Below are 17,765 nucleotides of genomic sequence, written 5' to 3' on the forward strand. Positions count from 1 at the left end.
TCAGGTTCTTCTCTTTTCCCCCTCTTTTTTTCTCTTTTCTTATCGTTTTCCTTCTTTTTTTCTGTTTTCTTTTTAAAAGCTAATGGCAACTCAGATTCCAGTATGTCATCTTTGAGGGTTTTCCTGTAGTCTTACGAAAGGCCATGGTTGCGAGACAGTTATCTGTCATATCAAAGCTTTCACATAATGGGGCGAATGACATGAGTTGCTCCTGTCAAATGTCAATCACCGACACCATTTGACTCCCAATCCCCCCCAGATAACAGAGGATTGGCCCGATCTTACTATGTTATGTTATAAATTCCTCCCCTGGGGTGGTGTTCTTCAAACTCTGGTCTTCTCAGAAAGGCCAGAAGTTCAGATCCTCTGGGCCAATGAACACACTTCCCCATTCTGACTGCGCTTCAAAATTTGTATCGAAGGGTGAAAAGTCTTCTGATCCTTGAAACCCAAACATGCTTTGCGCTACATCACCTGAGTACAACTGCGATATTATTGGCAACGTCTCAGCTGATGCTGGATAGAAGTTTTCGGGTTCAGAGGTGGTTGACTCAGGCTGTCCAGGAGCCCACATATCAAACTGGGCGGGCAGATCTATGTCGTCGTACTGAGTAGAGTCTGTTTTCACCATGGCGCCGTCGTCCGCCGAAGCTCGTAGTTGCTGATCTAAGGTTTCTGCGCTCGAAGACGCGGGATCTTGGTTGGTAACGGGCTCTGGTACGCTGACCCTCGCAAGCTCCTCGAAAACTGACTGAACAAAATCGGTGGTCTGTTCCAAATGGTTCCCAGGCGGTACGGTTTGAGTTGTGTCGTTGGACTCTATGGCATGATTCAGATCTCCGACACCAAGTCTAACCGTGGAGTTCAAGCCCGTGAAGACTCTTGAGCTATTTCTCGTGAATATTTCCTGGGCCGTCAAGACAGTTTCCTCAACCTCGGTCTTTAGATAGGGAGAACTAGGTGGATTCACGTCGGGGAACAAGATCGACCACACGGTGAACCACTGTTCGGGCTCGGTCCGACCATTACTTGTCCTCGATGTAAGCTGCTGCCTCTGAGTCTCTGAAATGGTTTCCTTCCTGACATCTTCGCGCGGGCCAGGTTCGGTGTCGCACGTCATGTTTTCCGCATGTTCCTCGTACTTCTGACAGTCTGGGAATATCTTGTAACATGTCGAACAGTGGAAAGGGTGTTTCCGAAAGATGTGTTGCTTGACGTCTTTGACCCGCCTCAACTGGAAATGCAGGCACTTGAGATGTTTCACCCGGTCCAACTTAAAGTACGGACACGCAAAGCGTGCTTCTTCTTCTGTGCACGGAAGGCCTCGGCAAGCCTTTCGACCGGAGTCGGGTCCATTGCCACTTGGATCGGTAGCTCGACGCTTAGCCGGCTTCTTTTCCACTCTTCCTCTACCACTAGCCCCTAATGGTGCGGTATTGGATCTCGCTGTCTTCCTTTGACTTCCTGCATTCGCAGTGGTTCCGTGAGAAACGAAGTCGTCTATTGAGTGGAAGATCTCGTTTGCGTGTCCGTTTTCGACGTGGGCTGGAATAGGTGTGCGCTGATGGAGTAGCTCGATCTGAAGTGCATGAAGCTTCTCTGAGAACTCATTTTCTGCAGCTACGACCTTGTTAGTTCTTCCTGAGCTTTAGAGGGAGCGGCTGAACGGACGATTTGTTGTCTGGAGATGTCTCTGAAGGCAGTTGTGAGGCTTTTCTTTCGAAACCAGAGCTTCAGGCCAACCGCTGGCCTCCACAAAGATGAAGTCATCGACCTCATTTTCCTCGAGCTTGTATGAGTAACTATCGTGTTCGGCTGTCGACATGATAGGTTGTTTGAGTTCAATGACATCTATCAGAGGTTCATCATAGGATGGGCTGCCGTGAACCTGGAGTACCATATGTGTCTCCGCTTTCATATCGTCAGCGCAAATCCTCAGCGACGGGTTATCGAAGCACTTACAGGCTGTCTTTCCATGTACAACTTTCTCCCACGGTCGAGACATTGCCGCCGATATCAGACGCCCCACGAGGCCTCTTGATGCCGCACTCAACCGGTTGGTCGCTTCAGCGAACTGCCTAGACCGACTCTGCATTTCCTTTGATTTTCGTTTGGGTGTTCTCCGTCGCACGAGTAGACCTGGTCCGAGAATTGGGAATTCCATCATCCCTCTCTTCGGTCTGGCTGTCAAAGCTTCGATTTTGCCCAAATCTCATGATACGGCTGATGGCACCGGATTCTATCGGGCAGCAATCCACTCTCATTGCAAACAGGGTAGCAGAGAAGGAACCCGGCTGAGAAAGAGCGAGGAATCAGTCACAGATTACCTAGAGTCTCTTTGCACATGCGGTTAAGCTTGCCTGCCTGGCCGCGGTGCGCCCACCTCCGGTTGAGACGGTGGTGTTCGCCATGACTGACACCGCCTCACTCAACTCCACACCACCCTGGCTTCTCGGAGGTGGTGCGCAGAGCACCCTGTACAAGATGTAGGCGACTGGTTCGCACAACCATTTGTGTTGCGTCATGTCTCCCGGAAAGAATTCACAGACACCACTAGTAAGTAAATCATCATTATTCATTATTGTTCTCGAGCTCCGAGTCCTACTGTCAAGCCCGCTAGCCGCTCTGTCGTTGTCCGGTCCAGCCGGATGGGTGCCGCAATGACATGCCAAGTAACTTCCCAGCGTACAGCATTTCGATCACCTTCGTGTAGTCTGCTGCCACCTTTTATCAAATTCACCAATAGCGTGTCGCATGGATGACTTTCTGTCCTTATTCTTGGCCTCAAGTAACAACCGGCCTTGAATCGAATGTGGTTCGCCTATCCAAGCCTCATGTCGAGCATTTCTGGCGGCATGCGCACCGGGGCTAGATCTGCAGGGGGGTGGTTAGAACCTGGCGGCGATGAATCGTGGGGCTGCAACTTACACGACACCGTCTGTCCGGATGGAGCTATCCGATTTTGTAGGCATTTTGTGTGCTGCTCTTGTTTTGCTTTTAGATTCGTGAAACTGTGGACCAGGCTCGTTCAACGTCGCGTAGTCTGATGTGATTCAAAGTATGTCTTTGTTTGACTTTGATGGATGATTTCAAGTCACTATGTTTGAAGATTTCAGCAGTATTATATGAGCTCTAAAGCCCCGAGTCTAGCGAGCACAATACCCAAAATTGCGTCCCCTATGTCTTTCTGCGCAGATATCGACTTCACCAGCTGCAAATTTGCGCGTTACTCATGTTGAGAGACTGGGCGACCCCGACGATCCCAAGTTTCCTACCACGAAATTGAGCACAACACAACCTCTGTGGTAACAGGTAAATGGGCGGACTCCAGGGGCGTGTGGCCTCATCTGGTCATGGGAACTGATCCCCGCAGAGCGAGCATTTGCGCAGTGGCTTACCTGCGCAAATGCTCAGCTTACGACTGCTCAATCCAATGATACGTCCAGATTCCAGGCGAACCAGTTCGTCTCGGGACACACCAGCAGGTGAATAAGGCAATCGGATGTCTTGACTTTGGGGCCGGTGCCTGTTGAATCCTGGCTTCGACCGTCAAACGTAGGTATTTCTCGCATTAGGCACTGCACCGGGCATACTTTATGGGCATCCCTTGGGGGGCTAAGCAGCTATCCGCTGTTCAACATGCACTGCTTCTGCTTAACGCAGGTCGAAGCGAAGCTCTCCGGTGAGTCTGATGATGCAATTATGGTGCCCCTGCTCCCTGATCAAGAGACAACAAGGTCAAAAATGAGTGCTTCTGCCCCTCAATCTGGCTCGGGGGTTTGGCTGGTCGGTCCTCGTTCATTCGTGTGTCGGTGTTGCGCCTTGCGTAGTTCTCTCTTGCGTTCGAAAGAGTGCCTACTGAGGCGAAGCTGACCGTCTAACCAATTGGTTGACAACTGGACACCGAACAACCCTCTCTCGGCAGAGGAGAAAATTAAGAGCCTCAATCGGGGGAGAGGGCGGGAGGAAAGTGGAAATACTGAGGAACAAGGCGACCAAACCACACCCATTGCAGTAAGCGGGAGGCAAAAGACCAGCAAGACTGCGCTGCACCGCAACATGTTGAAGGCACGATTGTGCGCCAAATGAACTTCTTGAATGATTGGGAAGCCATAGAATGCCCGTGATCCCACCACGCCTTGCTTTCCTTGACTTGTCGATTCTAACCAACTCCCCTCCCTTCGTCTTCCTCTTCACCTCCTCTCCATTGTCGGCTGTACCTTGCCCTACCGCCTTTCTTTATCAACCCAGGGTATCCTTTTATTTTTTCGCCTTGAGGTCAAGTTGGTTGGTTGGAGAAACGGCCGCCACAGCCTTCCCCCGTAACCTTCCATCCCAATGAGTGGCACCCAAGGCCAGAAGCCGGCCAGTCCAAAAACAACGGATTATTTCGACATGAGCTTTGGGAAGTACCTTCATCAAAACACCAATAAACATTGTAGGACATCCCACGTCAAAGAGAAGCTCTTCGCTAACATTGGGTGAGGCTGCGAATATTCAGACACAATCAGCGATTCGACCACTGAAAATGGGGATCTCGAGAACGGACGGGACGAACAGTGGGATGACCCTTGCAGCCCCCTCGGAAGCCCTGCAACTACAGTCGATGGGGAAGACAGCACATCGAAACGACGGCAAGCCGAGCTGCCAGCACCGCTGGCTCGAGATTCCAATGCCATCAGGTCCCTCTTGAGCTCCTACGAAGCCGGCCTCGAATCAGATTCACAACACTTCTTCAATAACATTAATGCCGTACACCAACTCTTTGTACTGCTTGTCTTGTTGTACAATATCGGCAATGACCAGTCGGAAACAGTCCAGGCATCCGTTACATCCGTCACAAACACTATCGTCGTCATATTTAAGTTCCATCAAGCTTCGGCCGTTAAACCACCATCCTGGGTTCTAATCCTACTGGACAACCAGAAGGTCTGGCAGCCAGGCCGATGGATCGGCGAGTTCTCACGAGACTGGATTGACACCACCTGGCGGACAGCGCACAGCGTGTTACATGTCGGAGCGGTCTCGGCCCTGGCCACTCTCCCCTGGTTGAATCTTGCTCGTCTCCAAGCTCTGTGGGCAGCATCTCGAAGAAGAAGTCTACCAACTTCTCGGGGCGCTCAGACTCCCGTGCTGCCGTCCGAACTTAATACGGCCCTTCCCGTCCGGACGCACCCAGCCGGTAAACGACCCGCTAGAGGTGCTAAAGCCAATCCCGACCAAAGCTCGAGTAACAATCAACAAAAGCAAGACAAAGGAAAGGAGCCGGCCAGACGCCCAAATGGAAACGATGAGGAGAATTACGACTCGGCGGCGGAAGAAAACCCCCCCAAACGTCCAACGCGCACAAAGCAGGAGAAGAAGAATAAGATGCCTTTTGCATGCCATTTCTTTAAGCGCTGGCCCCTCAAACACTTGGAATGTCTCTTTCATCCTCAGCAGACTTGTCGCCATTTGAAGACTCATTATGCGAGGAGACATCTGCTGCCACCCTTTTGCCCAACATGTTGGGATATCTTCGGCACTCGCGCAGCTTGCAATGCGCATATCAGACTGCGAGCATGTTTTCAGACGATGCCGTATCCACACGGAGACGGCGTCACGGAGGATCAGCAGAATGATCTTGACCACCTGCCACCTGGTGATGGTGAGGAGAAATGGTATAACATGTGGCGCGTTTTGTTCCCTGGCGTTCCGGAACCGACATCGCCATACATAGACATCGAGCACTACGAAGACTACGCTGTAGATGCCGTGTACCAGGCAAGGGGTCCCGTGTTTACCGGTGGACTTATTGAGCTGCAGAGCAACCAGACTCTGAACGGAGACCAAGGGGAGCAAGTGATGAATCGCTTCTCGCAGGCTTTCGAGACGAGTTGGACGAATCCCAATGTGAACCCAGTCAATCCTGTGGACGCGCCGCAAATGATCCAGCAGCAACAGCAGCAACAGCAGCAACAGCATTACTCTCATGCAGAAAGCAGTTCTCAGGCCGCAGCTCGAGCCCCGGCGCAGAACCTAGGCCCAGGTATCCAACCACAATGCCAGAGCCATGCTGGAGGAAGCCATTCCCAGGGATTGTTCCCATCGGCCCAGCTTTTCATGCCGACATGGACTCAACCAGAGGACTTGCGTCAGCCAAACCAGCAACCTGCAAGCTACACTGCAGATGTGAATAGCCAATGGAACCAGGACGTGTCATCTCATCCCCAGCCTGGCCACCATCACCGTCAGAATGGAAACGGAGCGCATCATTCCTCTCAAAGTCAACATCCGCAATGGAGGCCTGCCAATAACATGCGTCGAACTCAGCCAATCCGATCAACTCCTCATGTGAATCACAGGTTCAATCCATACGGTGTTCCTCACCCTGCACAACCATCCTGTCCGTCGTCTCCGCCGCCAGAGGGCTTCGACGCAGCGTTCTTCAACAGCGAGTTCTTCCAGAGGATGATGAGCGAACTTATGGCACAGTCACAGCACGACACGCACCCTGACCAGACCTCGGCTGATTGTTTTTCGGGGATTCATCATCAACCCATCCCACCAGCGGCTGCTGCTACGCACGACATGCTGCAGCAACACGGCGTCGTACATCAACCACAAACGATGGTATCAGATCAAGTCTTACATGACATTGACCCTGACTTGCTGGGCCACAACTTCAGCGTACCTGCGCAGAACACACAACCCGCTGAGAATGCGGGCATCAATTCGGCGCCGCAGGCATCATCATCGCAAGTCGGTCCGGATCCCGCCACGGCAGATGAGCAAGAGGAAGACGCCGATGCCTCACCAGACGATCCCACGGACTTGTCGGACGTTGGCTCGGATTATTTCAACGTTCGAGGGGCGCCTTGATCCAACGCTCATTTCACCTCCCTTCCTCCTACCCCTAAATACCCCATTTTTCAATGTTGAAATGTTGTAATGATAAAACTTATCAAAAATACCCCGCGCGGCGTCTTGTGTATTTTCTTCTTATTGTTTGTATACCCCTTCATATACCCTTTCCCATTGCCCAAACACCACGCTGCACATGTGTACGACTTTCTAAGATTTATCCTTTTTTACTGCGTATTTCTCTTGCTCGGGAAATGATGACGACGCCATGGAATGGCGGGGAATGGGGAACGCATTACGATATCGAGGCTACGATGCCCAATGTGGGTTGTATCATTTGGAGTTATGGGTGTAGATAAAACTGTGAATAGGTTGGCTGGCGTTCATGCATAGTGGCAAGGGGATTTCATCTCCGCAGTGGCAGCTTTTTTATCCAGCGGATGGTACCCGCTGGGGAAAATGTTATCGATTTATCATCGGCTTGAGCACGAACATAGACAGATGAGCCATCGCATGGCTCAGGCTTCAGGTCCTCAGGGGACAATGAAGGCTCATCTAAATCAAGGCAAAAAACTGCATCAATTTAAACGCGATATCTTCCAAAGAAGCTCGAGTTTTCATTCAACTTGACATCATCTCATTGATTCATTCGCATCGCCTCAATCACGTAGGCTTTGGGCCCTTGGGTGGTCTGACATACACTACTCCCCGGTGATTATTCCTGGTCGATTTGCGTGCCAAAGTCTTAGTCAAATCTTCAATCTACCTTAACTCATCTCGTACTAAACATTCATCAGCTACCAACCACTCCAAAGCTCCTAGCTAAGCTCACCGTATTTTTCCCTGAAAAGGGACGGGCAGTTTGCTTGGCTCGGTTACGAAATGTACAAAACAGCATATCACCGCAGCGGAATAGCGCTCAAGAGCAAACTACTTCGGAGTCTTCAGGGCGTACATAACAATCACGTCAAGTTCGGAAACAAAGCTCGTATCTAGAGACGATTCAAGCCCGTGTGAAATAAACCAAACACAGTCAGACGAATGAAAGCCATCATCACTGGTGAATCTCACTTCTCATTCAAAACCGTTTTCTCTCAAACAGCCCCTCCCCCGCGATCCGCTAAACAGAAAACATTCAGCTGCAGAAATGCTCCTGACTAATCGCCCCAGCCCCTCAAATTCACGCGGGAACCGTTAGTGTTTCGGCATGTCACCCAAAACTCCGCGCAAAGGGACCCCTGGACATGGACAATCGCCACAGCTCCGGGGCGCAAAGATGCCGACTCGGTCCCCCCAATGCGACGCGCGGGACACACGGATCGTAGTTTAACCATTTCACCTTGAGCTCAGCTTACCTACTTGCCTAGCTCACCGTGGGTGGTGGCATCACGTCCCCCGACGGCTCAATTGGTCCCTCCGAAGCTGAACTCTAACAAAAACTCACCTCACAACCGCGTCTTCCGTACATCGTGTCAAGATCGCGAACCGCCGACAATCCTCGACCCTACTCACGAAACGAAACCGAAAGAAACAACAGCAACAATGGTCTCAACACGCTCCACCTCCCGCGCCCTCCCCAACGGCATCGACTCCCCCCCTCGAACCTCCCCTCCCCGCGCCGTCGCCGCCGCCGCCGCGACCCTGGCCCCGAAAGACAACAAATCCACCGCCCGCGGCTGGTCCCACGCCCCGACGCCCGTAACCCTCTTCTGGCTCCTGGTCTCGCTGCCGCTGGTCGCCTGGGACACGGGCTACGTGCTGCTCCGGCCGTGGACGATGCCCGGCGGCCACCTCCACTGGCCGCTCTGGGCGCCCTACGCGCTCTACGGCGAGGTCGACCACGTCTACGGCTGGAAGGCCTTCAACGCGCGCAACGGCTTCACCTCGGCGCAGGGCGCGCTGAACTTCGTCGAGACCGTCATGTATCTCGTCTACGTCTGGGTGTACTTCTCGCGCGGGCGGGCCGTGGACGGGCCGGCGGGCGTGAAGAAGGTCGTCGGGGGCCGGGCCGGGGCGTTGGCTGTCGTTGTCGGGTTCAGCGCGGCGGTCATGACCTTGAGCAAGACGGTGTTGTACTGTGAGTGATGGACATGCGAGAGGGAAAGGGTGATGGATGCTAATGGGTTGTAGGGGCGAACGAGTACTTCTCCGGCTTTGACAACATCGGACACAACCCTCCGATGGACCTGCTCTTCCTCTGGATCATTCCCAAGTAAGTTCCTTCTCCGCGGCGACCATCTGAATCGCGGACAGAATGCTAATGCGATTGGCGACAGCGGCGCATGGCTTCTCGGATCGGGGTACATGATCGCATCGCTCGGCGGCGAGATCGTCGACGGACTGGTTCTTGCTTCGAAGACGACCAAGACGGAATAAATTGCGATTCAGGCTGTGTATAAACGTTGCTGAAGAGCTGAAGCTGCATATATATATCGACGGGACGGTACCGAAATCTTGGGCGATGCAATGACCAACGAGGAAAGTTACGGGGTCGGCAGCGGGAGCTAAGGATGTAAGGAGGGTGAACCGGGTGGTCGTATCGATTAACGGACGGGACGGTACATAAGTTAGACCGGACTGCAAATAATGTTTTGGCATGTGTTAACCACGTTGCGTTCTCGACGATTTGGCTGGCTTGGGGTTGTTCAACGTGCGCCTGGTCAGCCATTTTCTTTGCGTTGTGCTGCAGCCATTATGCACCTCCGACGAATGCGGACAGCATCGCCGTCAGCGCTAATCGGTCAATCAACAGAATGTGCGACCGATATTCAAGTGGGTGTGAAGTCAAGCCTGATATGCCTTCTGGAAGCTTGCACATGGTCAAACAAAACTAGAACTCAGGCAATGGCACTGGGATTATTTCTGTAAAGAGTATTATTACTTCTATTCCAATCTCCACCCGGTTTTTTATATTACACAACATGTCTTCGATGGATGGCGACACCGTGCCACCCAAACGCCTTCATAAAAATGATACATGGAAGTAGTACAAAAGAGGGTGTCGTCGGGTATCTCTCATCATGTTTGAAACAATAGATACATAGAAAATCATGGCTCCTTGTCTCCAACAGAAGCCATGCTCTGCATTGAAGATCAAGCAACATCGTATTAGATGTGCAGCGGCGACAAACTGGTCAAGCCGCCAACATCCTGGAACTGCTCCCACTCCGGCTGGACATCTTTATCCTCGGCGATCATGGCTTCGAGAGTCAACGGCGCCGAAGCCTTGCGAATCTGAAGCGGGAGAGGTTCCAGCTCGTGACGGTCGAAGTGAGCCTCCTGCTCCTTGATCAACTCCTCGTAGTCGTGGGCGTAGCTGCCGCTTCCGATGACGCTGTGGCGCCTGTCGGGAGACCACTCCGAGGAGCTAGCACGTGGAGTTCCTGTAAATGAGAGCACGTCCCTGACACGCCTGCGGCCGCGAAGAGGAATGGGACTCAGCATCGGGGAGTCCTGGTTCGGCCAGTTCTTGTCCGGTGACTCAGGTGAGGTCGGCGGCGCCGTTGATTCGGCAGTGACGAAGCTGACGCCGCCGGCGGAAACCTCAGAAATCGCGCTCGACTCTGAGGAAGTAGAGAAGGAGCGCGGGGCGGGAGCGAGGGTGTTTGGCGAAACCTCAGGCTGCTCAACGGCGCGGGGCGCTAATTTGGTGACAGCGTTGGTGCCGTTGCCATAGCCGTGGACTACAATCTCGCAGTATGACGCCTTACGGGGGGCTGGGTTTTCTTCCTCGAACTTCTTGAAGATGCTTAGTGTCCGACGGAAGGGGCTGTTGCGAGACAAACTCCTGCTACGAGATCGGGCGGGTGTAGTTGGGGCAGCAGCTACCGACTGTCGGCGGGAAAGCTCATCCCGGCGTGCCTTGGCTGTGTAGTCGATGTCTGGCTGGATGACGATGCTGGGCGACACGAGCGTCGTGGGTGAGATAAGAGAGGGAGATATCGGGTTGTTCCAGTGCGAGATGGACTGCGAGCGTGTGACATTCGGAGTGAACTTGTGGCTCTGAAGAGGCTTGAGCCCACGGGCGTTCTTCCAAGGAGGCAACTGCTCGGTTGACACAGCCAGGTGGTAGTCAACATCAACGGAATCGCGGACCTCGGGAGGGGGTTGCGTGCAGTTGCGGAGAACCTGGTGGACAGCGTAGATCAAGATCCATCGCACCTTTCGGGCGTCAACAGGGCTGATCTTCTCCGTCTTGTCACTCTTCATGTGGGGTGCGACCGAGTCCTCCTCGAACTTGCGGTAGGCTCGGACGAACTCGTTGTCCATCATATCCGTATCGCGGATGTTCATAGCCTTGATGAGAGCAGCATGTGCAATAAGTCTCTGATCAGGCTTAAGCTTGTCACCCCGTGCGGTGTTTGCCAACCAGGCAAGTGACATGCGACGAGATGCCTTGTCATCGTCGATCTCAGGCAGTAACGGTAGCGGATGCTTGAGGGAGGGGAAATCGCATCGCTCATCGAATGCCTGCACGCTCTGCACGGCGCAGATGCCACCCTGAGCGAGCAGCGGGCTGCTGTCATCCGCGGTGAAGCCTTCGTCAACCAGCAGGTCGTACACTGCCTTGAAATCCTTGCGGAGGATTTCGAAAATTTCAGGGTCGAATACTGTGCTCCGGGAATCGAACGAGAGCGGCGGGTAGTAGCCGAGTCTCGTCATGTAATGCGACAGCACGAAGGCACGGAAACGGTCCAGGTGGGCCCGACCTCCGGCCGGGAGACCGAGATTTGTCTCGGAGAGCTCTTCCTCGAGGAATGTCTTCAACATGCTACCGGCTTGGCTGAGACGGTTGTTCATGTCTGCACGCGCTCGTCGAATGAGCGTCCTGGAGATGGAGCTGATGTGCTGCATCGTGTCAGTGCGTTTCTCGGGAGAGACAACGGATTCCAGTGAGCATACCTGATACTCTGGGCTGCAGAAAAGCTCCTCGCTCATTCCAACGCAGTGGCTGAAGGCGTCGATATACATGTCCCGCATCTGAAAGCACTCTGATAGGTGAAGAATGGCGAGTGCATGGTGCGGCTGGCCCTTTAAATCAAGGTATCCTTCCTCGTCCATGTAGGATGTGAGGTCTGTGAAGTTGTCTTCGTTGTGACCTCGGAACTCCGCCATGCTGTTCAGAAGTTCGATCAACGCGGAGCCGAGGTGTTCGCCGACGATCGAACGTCTGAAAATCCAAGCGAAGAAGTTGCGGGTTGCCAGATGGTATGCAAACGCTTGGTCCTTGTCGGCCATGGGAGGCGCCGGGATGTACAGCTCAATCTTCTCGTGAGGATTCAGGGCATTCCATCGGTCGAGATCCTCAAATGGGTCGCTGAATAATTCTGGCATCTCGGGGACGTCCCGGGACATGAACTTCTTGACGAAAGGATGACACTTCGCAGAGAGCAGAGCGCCGAAGGGCACCTTGAACGCAGGTCCTCTGCGCGACTGGCCTTTGCCGTATAAGTGGACGAAGCAGTTGCCGCCGCGAAACCATAATTCGGGATCCTGGGTTGGGTGTGAGTGTAATGTTCAATCTTGCGGCGCAAAAGTTGCAGGCTTACCCTTCTCAAGTTATCCCAGTCACTGCAGGATCTGGCAGCACCATCCCATCTCTTGACCTTGGAGATTGAGGCTACCCGTCCCTCCATCATGGGCACCCCAAACTTCTTGGACTTCCATGCTTGAGCTGAGATCGACATTGTAGGACTTGGTGGCGGAAGCGGCATACGAGGACGAGCTTCACGGCGACCGGTCTTGGTGGAAACGTCTACGGGAGACGGCTTCGGGGGGTTGGGACGTTGATATGGACGATTCTTCGGCGATCCTTTGGGTCCTTTGGGGGACTCCTTGGCCGGGTCTCTTCGCCATGGCCCGAAAGGCAAGCCAGCTGGATGCGGCCACAGCCTCATCTTTGGAGAGCTGACAACAGTCGATGGCGCCGATGACTGCAAGTGAAAGTGTTCCGGACCGCCAATGGGCCTCCAACGATCGGTCAGGACCCCCCGGCAAATCTGCGTTTGTTGAAGAGGGGGACTCAGACAGCTAGCGTGGTGACCAGTACGCCCGTAGGAGCGAACAATGAACTTGGGTCGTCACTCATGCCATGAAGTCGTCGAAAACGGCGAATCCAGGTGAACACACAAGCCGTGGTTGGATGGGGAAATTGGGTGCCGGAAACCTTACCAATCGTCTTCGGGTGGATGCCGTGATGGCTTTATGTCGCTTGTCCCAGATCAGAGCATCTCGACCCGGCTTTCGGGGACTGGACTTTACCAGCGCCGCGGTGAGACTAGTCGCCTTCCACGCAGTCCGAGCAGCTTGGAGTGACGCGGCGGGAGACACAAGGATGTCTACACGCCATGTTTTAGGCCGGCCCGCCTCTAGGTCGATGGACGAACCCCTCACTCACAGCCCTGTCCTGGCCGGCAGAGAGCGAGGACACCCAAGCGGGTGTGCCTGTCATCCATATCTTGGATGTGTTGTCAGGCTCTCGGCGTGAGAATGCACTGCGTGTGTAATCCAACGCGCCCAGGCACATGATGCAGCAAGCGTAAGCTTCAAGGCTGCGCCGCAGTTGGTTCCCCGTCTGTGAGCGAACCTTTCGTAGCAAAGCCCTTTTGGAATACATTGGTCCCAAGTTTGCAACATTCAACGGCGACAATTAATGTTCAGTCTGAAGGTCTCAAACAGACTCTGCGTATCCACAAACGCTGTTGCGACGCGGTCCAAGACGACGTTGGAATGATCGACAGAGGCAGTAAAGTAGTTTCCCTTCGATGACAGGAGGACTTCTTCTCTGTGCGAACCCTCGTACGGGGACTCGGGAGGGTGCTAGTCTCTGGTGGTGATGCAAAGCGTCATTCCCGGCTCTCCTCGCCCACCCTTCGGAGGGTTGACATGGGGGATCACCGTCCTCGACGCAGCTTTCGGCGCAAGCTTGCATGCACTTTGGAGCTCCCTCATTGGCCACCACAGCGAGCGGCTCACTCGATAGAGTGGTGTCTCATTAAGAATGGCACTAGACCGCGGGAGCTGTGCTTCGAAGTGCAGTGCCGTGTTGTGAGTGATGTCGGAATTGGACAGCGTTACCGAATCATCAGTCATCGAGGCGACTTCCAAATCCCAACGGTCGCTGTCGCATGCGGCGATTTGAGCTTGTTGCCGACCGTCTTCGTCTTGTGCACGTCAAACTCGATTCTAGGCCCCATGACTGTTGGATGACAGTGGTTGATAGAGCCAAGCAATGTCATCCGCGAAAGGCAACGGGCAACCCAGAACCACGGTGGCCAGGCAAATCCGAGACGTTGATAATGAGCTGCTCTCCCATTCGCTTTCTCTCTCGGGAAATCGATCGACCACTCTGAGACCTCACAATGGGCCCAAGGCCTATTGCAGGCTGCAGCGTCTCAAAGAACAGTGCAGGCAGAGACATGCTTCCGCCGCTGTGCTTCGTCGCCAAATGTGTCCAGACCACAGCCGAACGCTCCCGGGATCATCCAAGTCGGATAACCAGCACGATGGAACCTCGAGTGAAGATTCCGATCTAGGGTCATGCCGTCCGCCGAGGTGAACACCTTGTCCCTTCGCGTGAGCCACTCAGAGGCCAGTTCGATTGCCGTGATCGCAACTTCGGACGACTTCAGACCAAATCTCTCCGACCTGGAGTCGAGCTGGCCGTGGTGGCCGCCACCTTGTCGGCGGGAAGCTTGACGAAGCTACAGAAAGGCGAGAGGCCCAAACGTCTGGGTGCCCGCTGCTCCAATTGACATGACGTTCTGGAGCTCAGGCGCAACCCTAAGCGGCATAGAAGGATGCAAGCACTTTGATGTCTTTGGTCTGCGCGGCACATACCGTGCAGAGTGCTGCCATCCGTTCGAGTCGGCCCCAAGACTTGGCTAGGAAGTGTGCCCAGCACAAAGGAGCTCCGAAGCTGGTTCCTATCGACCTGGGCCGGCGTCGACTGCCGGACCGGAGAAGCGACTGTTCGAAGAGAAATGACAACTTTCAGCTTTCGCTCGCTTCGGTGCCTTGCACGACCTAGGCCGCCGCTACACCTGTCGCACTCCAGAGGCCTGGGCCGCTGCCCGCTAGCGTGACGCCTTGCCGCAACGAAAACGTCGAAGCTGAAGAGGAGTTCCCAGACAGATGGAAGCCCTAGAACGGCAAAAGGAAGCCTTGGACGAGGCCTGGACGAGTTAAGGTATGGCTGGCAAATCCGGCGGGCGGCATGGCGAACGGCAGCGTGGAGAAGGTTCGGGACCTGGGATAGACCGGTAGCCATTCACATCGCCCTCGGTGACACCGAGACCTTGGGTCTGGCCAATTCGAATGAGGAATGGTTTGCATTAGGCGAACGTGTTGAATGTGCCGAAAGAGGCAATAGGTGGCATCCGTGACGGCTCCTTCGAATCATCTTGGGTGAGTTCGCCGGCGACTGGTTGACAAGAGCCGGTCGTACGCCTCCCGTGGGTGACACTTTGCCAGCTCGAATGTCCGTCCATTCGGATTTCGGAGTGAATCACCATTCAAAGGCAACTCGAACGTGCGAATGAACGTGCCAGGAAGCGATGGATGGTAGAGAAGCGATCAAATCCCATGTCAATGGGATGTCAATGGGAAGTCAATGGACGTCAGTGGAAAGGCCGTGTAAGTGGTTTGTCCGGCCGAAGTGGAGGGTACGAGAGTTCGAGGTGGGACCCAAGAGATCTCGCTTATCTAATTGTCCGTTCTTATCGTTATCGATAGGATATCGGCCACGGGATCAAGGTAAGCCCGTCCTTATCGGCCCCGACCGCTCGCCGTACCCCGACCTTTCTGCCCCTCTGAGCCTAGAATCGCGGTGTTGGATACGAAGGCGAGGCCATTTTCGCGTCCGAGGGGCTCGCTCAGTGCAGAATCTCAAACGGCACCTCTGCACCTTCGCGCTGCACAGCCAGCCTCTCTTCCAATTACTGCCCTCGGAATCACTTCCACCAACCACTATGCCGTGGCCGTAATGGCGCCTCTGACTCCATACACCTACATCCGGTGCCCTTGTGCCGAGACCCGGGCCAGCGACGACAGCTCGCCGTCGACGCCAGACAGCCCGGAGGACGATGAGCGCACCTTCGACCCCCGAGCTCCGCGCGCCAACTACAGCCTTTACCCGCTGGAGCACTTGATGTACTGCGAGGACTGCCATCAGATCAGGTGTCCACGATGTGTCAACGAGGAAATCGTCACCTATTACTGCCCAAACTGCTTGTTTGAGGTGCCCAGCAGCAACCTTAAAAGCGAAGGCAACAGGTGAGGCGCCAGTGCTGCAACACGACTTGGGACGATCTTGCTGATGCTTCTGCAGATGTACCCGAAGCTGTTTCCAATGTCCCGTCTGCATCGGCCCCCTCGCGGTTACGAGCCTCGAGGAACGCTCCGAGGCAAGCAGCCTGCTCACGGCTGATGCGTCTGCCCCGCAAGGCGGTCCCTACGTCTTGGCCTGTTCATACTGCAACTGGAGCTCGACCGAGATCGGCATCAAGTTCGAAAGGCCCAATGGCATCCACGGCCAGCTGGCCAAGATGCAGAACGGCGGCCAGCCGAAGCTGACGCCCAAGGAACACAAGGAGAGGAAGAAGGAGAGCCAGGGAAACTATTCCCTGGACGCCAAAGACATGGATACCGAGCTGCAGTTTGCGCAACTTAAGTCGTTTTACCAGACGCAGCTTGCAAACTCCAACCCGTCGGCGGGAGGTTTGTCGTCTCTCGGAGACCTCGGCCTCTCCTCTCCCGGCTCCTTGTCGCGCATTATGAGTCTGTACACTGGAAACAACTATGGGCACAAGCAGGCGCGGGGCAAGGTGCAGATCATGCGGGAGGCTCTCAGCACGGACGAAGGCCTGAAGACGACAGACCTCGACGAGACGGCTGCCATCGAGAAGCTGCGCGCGACTCATATCGATGACACGACCACCATCGACCAGAACTCCCACCAACAAGACTCGGTCCGCTTCAGAGACCAGCTGCGCCCCATCCCCTACCTCCTCAGGACCAAACGATCGAAGCGATGCCCCATATGCAGACACATCATCAGCAAGCCAGAAGCAAAGATCTCAAACACGCGCTTCCGCATCCGCCTCGTCGCGGGGAGCTACATCCCGACCATCACGATCCGGCCCCTCAGCTCGGAGTCTCAGAACATCCCCTCCACGGCCAGGCCGCCCATACCCCAGGAGCTCTGGCTTACGCCTCTGAAGCCCATCCAGTATCTCCTGACCTTCAAGAACCCCATCTTCGAGACGGTCAAGGTGTCCCTGGCCACGCCCTCCAGCACTCCCGGCCGGTTTGCGAGCACCGTGACGGTGTTCTGCCCGCAGTTCGAGATCGACGCGAACACGGACATGTGGGACGACGCGCTGAAGGACGACACCGAAAAGGAGAGCCGGAGGGGCGAGGAGGGCGCCTTGCAGCAGGCGGAAGTGGGTAAGATTTACGACCGCGGCCGCAACTGGGTCAGCATCGTGTTGGAGGTGGTGCCGGCGTCCCTGAGGCTGGAGGCCAGCGGCGAAGCGGCAGAGGGCGCGCTGCTGGAGGACGAGGACGTGTTGGAGATTCCCATGTTTGTGCGGATCGAGTGGGAGACGGAGGCTCAGGGCGACGTCGGTACAACGGCAGGCAAGGAGAAGGAGGCTCGGGAAAAGAGAGAATTGGCATACTGGTGCGTCCTTGGAGTGGGACGCATCAGTCAGGAGTGATGCATTAGACGAATGATACCCACCTGATTTCAGTTCACTGATTTGCGTGTCGTTTGGTTCATGTCGACTGAGGAGCGCTGCATGGTCCTTTTGGATATCAAGACACCGACAACTCCAGACGTATTAATACACATGGTCACCGATTGGAAGTGAGATGAAGGGAGCGGTCAAGTGTGTGGTATATGCATTTTTGGGGCGGCCTGT

At 54.6% G+C, this 17,765-nt stretch overlaps 5 protein-coding genes across 5 annotated transcripts; 3 read left to right on the forward strand and 2 right to left on the reverse strand.

The window, feature by feature from the left end:
* Positions 1-340: 340 nt before the first annotated feature.
* CkaCkLH20_09505 (uncharacterized protein) lies at positions 341-1,356 on the reverse strand (the record flags this gene model as incomplete). The annotated part of the gene is made up of 2 exons (XM_038892220.1): positions 341-1,152; positions 1,284-1,356. The coding sequence occupies 2 exons, from the start codon at positions 1,354-1,356 to the stop codon at positions 341-343; spliced, it is 885 nt and encodes a 294-aa protein (XP_038742456.1).
* Positions 1,357-5,574: 4,218 nt separating this feature from the next.
* On the forward strand, positions 5,575-6,861 carry CkaCkLH20_09506 (uncharacterized protein; the record flags this gene model as incomplete). Its single annotated transcript, XM_038892221.1, has 1 exon — positions 5,575-6,861. The coding sequence occupies one exon, from the start codon at positions 5,575-5,577 to the stop codon at positions 6,859-6,861; it is 1,287 nt and encodes a 428-aa protein (XP_038742457.1).
* Positions 6,862-8,385: 1,524 nt separating this feature from the next.
* On the forward strand, positions 8,386-9,219 carry CkaCkLH20_09507 (uncharacterized protein; the record flags this gene model as incomplete). Its single annotated transcript, XM_038892222.1, has 3 exons — positions 8,386-8,920; positions 8,974-9,055; positions 9,120-9,219. The coding sequence occupies 3 exons, from the start codon at positions 8,386-8,388 to the stop codon at positions 9,217-9,219; spliced, it is 717 nt and encodes a 238-aa protein (XP_038742458.1).
* Positions 9,220-9,951: 732 nt separating this feature from the next.
* Positions 9,952-12,530, reverse strand: CkaCkLH20_09508 (uncharacterized protein; the record flags this gene model as incomplete). Its single annotated transcript, XM_038892223.1, has 3 exons — positions 9,952-11,691; positions 11,746-12,336; positions 12,393-12,530. The coding sequence occupies 3 exons, from the start codon at positions 12,528-12,530 to the stop codon at positions 9,952-9,954; spliced, it is 2,469 nt and encodes an 822-aa protein (XP_038742459.1).
* A 3,296-nt stretch (positions 12,531-15,826) lies between these two features.
* Positions 15,827-17,561, forward strand: CkaCkLH20_09509 (dynactin p62 family protein; the record flags this gene model as incomplete). The annotated part of the gene is made up of 2 exons (XM_038892224.1): positions 15,827-16,116; positions 16,172-17,561. 2 exons carry the CDS (start codon positions 15,827-15,829, stop codon positions 17,559-17,561), a joined length of 1,680 nt encoding a protein of 559 aa, XP_038742460.1.
* Between the last annotated feature and the right edge of the window lie 204 nt (positions 17,562-17,765).

The sequence above is a fragment of the Colletotrichum karsti genome, assembly GCF_011947395.1.
Source record: "Colletotrichum karsti strain CkLH20 chromosome Unknown Scaffold34, whole genome shotgun sequence".
NCBI classification, from domain to species: domain Eukaryota; kingdom Fungi; phylum Ascomycota; class Sordariomycetes; order Glomerellales; family Glomerellaceae; genus Colletotrichum; species Colletotrichum karsti.